Here is a 7,634-nt window from a genome sequence, read left to right on the forward strand (position 1 = left end):
AAACTTGTCTATGCTCGCCATTGTATGATTATGTATCTTATGTGGCAAGTACAGTGGATACACTATGCCCGATAATGTTTTCAACCCGAAAACATATGGACTGGACCGAGAATCAAAATCGCCGTCTCCGGCATGGCAATCCTATACTTTTGCTCGCAAGGCTACTGGAGACCCTGACCACCGGCCACCTAAAGTGTATATAAAACAGTGAAAACTTCATTACGTTAAGCATAAATAATTATGGTGCTTTAGTTTTCCAAACGATTTTTAAATTCAAATTTCATTTCAATTTATTTCACTTAAAACAAAGAAGAAATTATTCGTCACAGTAAATATCAATTAACCCATTCACACGAGCAGTGAACTCGACTTCGAGGTCCCTCGCAACTTTCTTTGGAAGCATGGACATGCGACGTCCTAGATAGCAACAGAAGTCCTTGTGCCGGTTTGTTTGTTCACTCTGGATCGACGACGCAACATCACCAACTATATCCATGATCTTGTGCATCTTGTTGTCCAGTGCCAATTCCTTCCGCTTTCTTTTATTCGGTTCGGACACCGATGTTGACGACATTGGTGTGGAATTTTCATTCTCAACATCTTCCAATATCTCTAAGTCCTCATATTCTTGCTCCTCAACGATAAATGAATCCTGCCCATCCCCTTGAGGGCTGGTCAAAGCATCTTGTTGTTGTGTTACAGATGGTTTGTAGTTGCTTGTGGTGCTGGAAATTTAAATAACACATATAAATATTGAAGTAAATAAGTTATCAATCTTGATTACCTTCGACGCTTACAGTGCTCAGCCAGAAACGACAATTCTTCATAGAACCTCCACGTCGGTTCGTACACTGTAGCAGTGCCGGCACCGGATGCAGTTGTTTCCTCAACTCTACGAAGTTCCTTCATAAACCGATCCCGTAAGTGCTTCCACTTACTTTTCACTTCGTCGGCTATGTCGATAAAGAAAAGAAGTAGGTAATTTGAAAGACATTCATTAATTCTCTAATGAGAAAACTTACTTGGTAATTTCACTTCGTTCGCCACATTCAACCAAACGTTGTCTTTAATAAAAACATTCCTGTATGCTTTACTGCTTTTAACATACAGTACTGGATGCTTTTTAATTACGGAAATAAAATGAAACGTAAGAATATCATCTTCCTGAATATTCTCCATTTTTCTAGCTTTAAATTCGAAACCCGAAACGTATACGTTTATAAACAATAACAATATTTTGACGTCTACCGCTTTGCCGTTGCGCTAGTTTCCAGATTTGTACTTTTTAGTACAGTGTCATTTTTACCGCAACGCCGTCATTGTGGGCTGCATCATATATTTTCATGTGTTGGAAATTTGCCGTTGCCGTTCTGCCGCATTGCCGTTCACATTGTGTTCGGGCACTAAGAAGAAGCTTTGACACGAAGAACCGAAACAGAAACACAACTTGGCTATTTCTTGTGAGAATAGTTACTAACTACTCTACTAATCTAAATTGATAAACTAAACTAAAGTAAAATGAAATCAAAATTGAAATAAAAATGAGGTTGATTTAAATCTTAATTTGGTTTCAATTAATATGAGCAAATATAAACTACAATGAAATTGTTTTTAAAATTAGAAATTGAGTTTTTATAGATTAAAAATAATATTACTTAAAATTGAAGAAAATTTTTATGTGAGTTGAATTAAAACTAAATTGAAATTAAATAAAGCTTAAATTAAAATGAATTGCAATTAAATGTAAGTTAAGAAAAACCTAATCTGAAATAGACTTGGGAATAAATTTAAACAAATTGATTCTGTTTTTCAATTAAATTGAAATAAATTTAAAATAAATTGAAATAAATTTAAGTTGAATGGTTATTTAAAACAAATTTTGTTAAAATAAAAGTTCAATCAGGCCGGAATAAATATAAATTCCTTCATTTGTACTATATTGGTCTAACGGAGGGGTGGAAACAAAAGATATTTTAGTTACTAGATAAATATTGTCCCTGTCGTCGCTGTCCGGAACATCTTTTGCTGGCGAGGATAGGGGAGCTAAATGTCAAAGAAGGAAAATCCATACGATTTGACAGCTTGGTACCCAACATGTTCCGGAGAGCAGAACAAAGGGAACCGAAGCGATAATCTTTAGCTAGTAACTAAAATATCTTTTGTGGAAACTTAATTAAAATAAAACAATATTTTATAATAACTGGGTGAGTATGTACATAGTTGAAAGATTGTTCGATGCGATTTGATCCATTTCCCGGCCTACCGATAACTACTGATTTTTCTTCAGCCAGGCTACCGATTCATCAAAAAATAATCTGGTCACCCTACTGTGAACTGCTGTAAACAGCTCAAACGCTACTCCCACCAGGGGGGGAGTAAGCCTGTTATCCACGAACAAATCAAGCCTACCTAAGATGTATTATCCGGGCCTCGCCGCTTGGAAAAGGCGGGCCACCCTGGGCCACCCCGCTTGGCAAGTGTAACATTTTTCGAACTGGAATCTTGTAGGATATTGGCTAACCTACACTACTACTGACTAACAAAAAAATTGTGGGATTGTTTATTTACATTTGCTTCATACTACATGCAGAGGAGGCACGATGCACCGCATATTACCCCCCTGACTCCCACTGAATTCCGTGAAGTAAAGTCGCGATCGCAAGACGAAAAAACCGAACGAATACCATACATCCCACCGTCGGAAACACCCAACGTGAAGCTGCCACATCGGAGGACAATAGCAAGCAACCACCCTGTGACATGGATCGACACGAAAACCTGGAGAAACAACGCCTTGAATACCAACGTCACTTGAAAGCCAACCGGTAAGTAATTGCACTATAAACTCTGCGCTATTTTCATACTTACATTTCCTGTTATTTTAGCCTGATGAACATGGCAAACCTCCGAAAAACCCAAAGTGTCCAACGAACACTTGGCAATGCCCGCAACCAGTAAAGCCAGTGGTCGTCAGATGAACATTCGGACTGCTCCATATACTGAACCTATCACCAATGTGTTCCCCACAACGCGCATAGAGTGAGCAAAATTTCGTCAGCAAATCGCCAGCTGCCCAGCAAATCGGAACACTCTCGGATGATGGACAATCGGCAGCACATGGATATCCACAGTTCAAGGGCGGTTTCGCAATAGAAAGTCCCTATTATGGACCACCTTGGTAAAGACTCAGGGTGGCCATTGAACCAGGAAACATACGGGAAATTTAAGTCATCGGCAAAAAAAGCGGAAAGACCCGGAAATTTCATGCCGGGAAAAATAAATTCTCGTTAAGTAAGATTCGAAATTCTTCAACGTTTGTAATGAAGTTCAACTTAATGAGAAAATGTTTTATTCTTTAATGCTCATTCCTCAGGCGCATTCAAAATGAATTATTTGATTTTAGTACATGGTATTTGTGAGGTACAAAAATTAAATAGATCTTCCTCAGATCCATTTTGAGTTCTTCTTCTTCTTATTGGCATTACATCCCCACACTGGGACAGAGCCGCCTCGCAGCTTAGTGTTCATTGAGCACTTCCACAGTTATTAACTGCGAGGTTTCTAAGCCAGGTTACCATTTTTGCATTCGTATATCATGAGGCTAACACGATGACACTTTTATGCCCAGGGAAGTCGAGATAATTTCCAATCCGAGAATTATGTGCTAATGTGGAACTTGAAATTAAAAAAAAGACTGGAATTGACCAGTAAATCAGTGAACGATGCAAATTTGACGAGTGTTATGTCTGTTTGTCTGTGCACACACTAAACCCACAATTTGAAATTTTGAAGCCAAAACTTGAAATTTTGAATGTGAATATGCTCTCATTTTTTATCTAGAAAGTGATAATATTCAATTTCAATGATAAAAAGAAAAGTTGTCAATAGCTCTTCCCAAAAGAAAAACATTTTTATTGGTAATTGTACATTTATTACGTAAACTATTTTTATGAGTTTTTCGAACCCAACTCCTTCATCTAAGTTTGTTTTCCATACACATGTTTTTCAGTTATATAATGCGTAAGAGAACGACAGACCACCCCTCCCCCCTAAGTGCTTACGTAATATGTAGTATGGCCTTCAACGTGCTTCAACTATCTAGAATTTGTTCAAAAAATTTGAAAATAAAATAAAACCATTTTTTAGAAACATTATACTGCCATTCTATACATAATTGTCCCATGTTACCTTTGAAGAAAAATCTCAAACTCGAGTCAATTTGTCCCACTGAAAAAAAGAAGTTGTTGTTTGATAATAAAAGAGAATGAAAACCGAATAAATAATTAGTAATTCGTTTTATGTTCTGAAAAAGTTTTGCCTACGCTCATAATATTTCAAAAATATTTGTTAAATTTCAAGATCCAATTGATTCTGAAATTGGTGGGACAAATTGATTCGAGTTTGGATTTTTTCATCAACGGTAACATGGGACAATTATGCATAGAACGGTTGTATAGCTTTTACCAATTTATTAGATTGTTTGAATTTCTCCATGTAGAACGAGTGTGAACATTTCAACAGCAAACTCCTCAACATGTAGTCAGTAAAATAAACTAAAACTGCATTAAAATCAATTTTAATTCAACTATAAAAAAAAATTAAATTTTAATTATATCAAAGAATAATTTAAATTAAATAAAAAGAAACTGAATTTTAGACTCCTGATTATAACATGTTTATAATCAGGTGAAATTGTTACAAATGGTCAATGAATATTCATGTCAATATTGTAAGCTGTGAAATTTCAATATTTTGCAAAAATAATAGTTCTTGAAATATTTTATATCAATTTTTATAGCCAAGGTTCAAACCCATTTGAATTCAAAAACATTTTCTTTTTGTTTCAACAATACTCGAATCAGCTTCACGCAGAAAAAACTCTTGTATTTATAACAATATTTGACGTAAAGTCAAACAGAATTTTACATTGTTTTGGCGGTAACAAGAAACTATTATTATTTTCAAAATCCAGCTGATTCGAGTATTGTTGAAACAAAAAGAAAATGTTTTTGAATTCAAATGGGTTTGAACCTTGGCTATAAAAGTAACGTAGTTGATTCGCTTCTGTTAATAAAAATAATATTGTTATATCAAAAATATTTTCTTATTGTTTCAAAGATAAACATAATAGAATATAATAGTGAAATATTATTGTTTTCATAATCGATTTTATTGAAACAATTACGTACGCTTATTAAAATTATAATATTTTTTATTGAAATTGGTATTTCTTTCAAATTCGGCTTTTTTAATACGTATATTAAGGAATAATTTTGTTGCAGAATTTGATTTTTTCTATTATTTCATACTTGCTACAGTTTGAGATTTAATGACCGGCATAGTAACAAATTTCGTCCCTCAATATCAGCCGCATCTTTTGGTTATCACTTTGCTTGTCCCGTAGACCAGTTGACCTCTCCTTTTTGGCCAGCCTCATTGATCGTCAGCCAGCCAGCCAGCGATCGCAATAGGTGATGATCGGATTCATATGGAGCTTGTGCCGACCTCTGGCAAAAGCAAGTGTCGATGAAAGTACACCTAGAACATAATTGCATATTTTTTCCTTTAGAAGAAAAAAAAACAATAATACGACACAATTTATTGCACAAACACTATAAATCAGTTTAGCTACTGATATTTTATTGTTAATGTATTTACTTACCTGTAGTTTGATGGAATAAATCGACAAAAACAGTCAATTTTCATGTTTTTTTTCTCACAAATTTCTATTTTTATTTTTGGATTTGCACTTGAATTTGAATTTCCACTGACATGACGACGAGGGAGTGGTAAATGGTGTTTTTGTTACAGTTGAGCGTTATGTGCGTTATGCCACGTTATTTTCGGTGTGTGTCTAAAGCGAACGAGGGAACGGAAAGATTTTTGCTTATCAAAAACAATAAACATTTTTATTGAATCAATTTCATTTCTTGTTGTTTTTACAATAATAATTAATATTCTTGTTTATAGAAACAAATATAATTTGAGTTATAAATAATCGAAGTTTATATTATAGAAACAATAATATTCAAGATAAATTCAAATGACTTGTGCTCTATAAAAGCAACAATCATTTTTATTAGTTCAATGGATCTAAATTTCTGTCCGTGTGGATTTTGAAAATAATAATAGTTTCTTGTTACCGCCAAAACAATGTAAAATTCTGTTTGACTTTACGTCAAATATTGTTATAAATACAAGAGTTTTTTCTGCGTGTAGGGCAATGAATAATTGCCAAATATGCTCCTGATCGACGCCATTCATCATTGTCCCCGTGGTGCGGTGGGCCATCACGATGAAAACCACCACGTCCGCGGAATTCTCCACGGCCGCGGAACGGTCTTCCACCATAGCCGTACGATGAATTTTCCTCGTATGATGCACCGCCTTCCGGATATTCGTAGTCGGGGCCGCGGCGATATTCTCCGCCTTCCTCAAAACCTCCACTGCGCTTTGAGATGGTGTTGTTCCGTTATCAGCAAAATCGATACGAATACGACGATCCGTTGCCCCTAACGGGAATCCACGCTTTCCCTTCACAGCAGTCGTAGCAGCATCAATAGAATCGTACAGAATGTAGGCCTGGGTGTCCCCTTTGTTATATTCGATCTTTTTGATGGCACCAAAACGGTCGAACTCACGCTCCAACTGAGTAATCGAAGTCCATGCGCCAAGACCACCAACCCAAATTCTGGTCGTCGGAGTAGCTTTACCGTATCCTATCTTGCACTGGAACTTGCCAATATACTGACCGGACAACTCAACCTTAGCTCGGTGAGCCATGTCCAAAGTTTGATAGCAAAAAAAAGCATTTCCAGTTCCTGCCAAAACAAACCGAAACGACGTCGCAAGGTGAGGGAGAAAAACAAACAGACAAACTGTCAAAACGTCAAGAGGGGTAAGTCAGCGCTCGTAAAATATTTATGTAATTCGTCACCCACGAGGGGTATTTTCTTCAAAATGAAGAAGAAGACATGGTGCCCGATTTTCTGATGGCTTTGTACCAGACATTTCGGTCTATGTATTCGTCAATGATGATACTGTTATGCCCAGGGAAGTCGAGACAATTTCCAATCCGAAAATTGCCTAGACCGGCACCGGGAATCGAACCCAGCCACCCTCAGCATGGTCTTGCTTTGTAGCCGCGCGTCTTACCGCACGGCTAAGGAGGGCCTCCTGCAGATAAGGTTTCTGAAATAGGTCGTCACTTCGTCAGCTCACACAATCTTGAACAGAACATCGTCAGTCCACACGAAGCAGCCGTTAATGAGCATGCTAACTCGATGCTAACAACATCCATCTTATTCCCAACTACTTCTCGGAGGAGTTGGAGATCTCAGCTGACGAATTGACGGCCTATATCAAATAATCGAAAAACATGAAGGCCCCAGGCTTCGACAGCATCCTGAATCTCGAACTCAAACATATGAGTGCTCCATTCTTCGAACATCTCTCGCTGATCTTTAACACCGACACACAGACGTAACACTAGAGAAATTACGACTTCAACGATCAATTTGAATTTGATTGATTGCGCTTTCACAACTAAAGGCTTGGCATCGTAATTCTTCGAGTTTGACATTTCACTCCAGCGCCTTCTGGTGACAATGTCATACGAAACATTGTTTCGTGTA

At 36.9% G+C, this 7,634-nt stretch overlaps 2 protein-coding genes across 2 annotated transcripts; both read right to left on the bottom strand.

Moving 5' to 3' along the window:
* Positions 1-316: 316 nt before the first annotated feature.
* LOC134207014 (uncharacterized) lies at positions 317-1,366 on the bottom strand. Its single transcript, XM_062682755.1, has 3 exons — positions 1,023-1,366; positions 785-953; positions 317-725 (listed from the first exon to the last, which is right to left on the bottom strand). Exons 1-3 carry the CDS (start codon positions 1,177-1,179, stop codon positions 317-319), a joined length of 735 nt encoding a protein of 244 aa, XP_062538739.1. The 5' UTR covers positions 1,180-1,366.
* A 4,461-nt stretch (positions 1,367-5,827) lies between these two features.
* On the bottom strand, positions 5,828-6,944 carry LOC134207016 (RNA-binding protein spenito-like). The gene is made up of 2 exons (XM_062682757.1): positions 6,178-6,944; positions 5,828-5,854 (listed from the first exon to the last, which is right to left on the bottom strand). Exons 1-2 carry the CDS (start codon positions 6,781-6,783, stop codon positions 5,828-5,830), a joined length of 633 nt encoding a protein of 210 aa, XP_062538741.1. The 5' UTR covers positions 6,784-6,944.
* Positions 6,945-7,634: the final 690 nt, after the last annotated feature.

The sequence above is a fragment of the Armigeres subalbatus genome, chromosome 1 (genome assembly GCF_024139115.2).
Source record: "Armigeres subalbatus isolate Guangzhou_Male chromosome 1, GZ_Asu_2, whole genome shotgun sequence".
NCBI lineage: Eukaryota > Metazoa > Arthropoda > Insecta > Diptera > Culicidae > Armigeres > Armigeres subalbatus.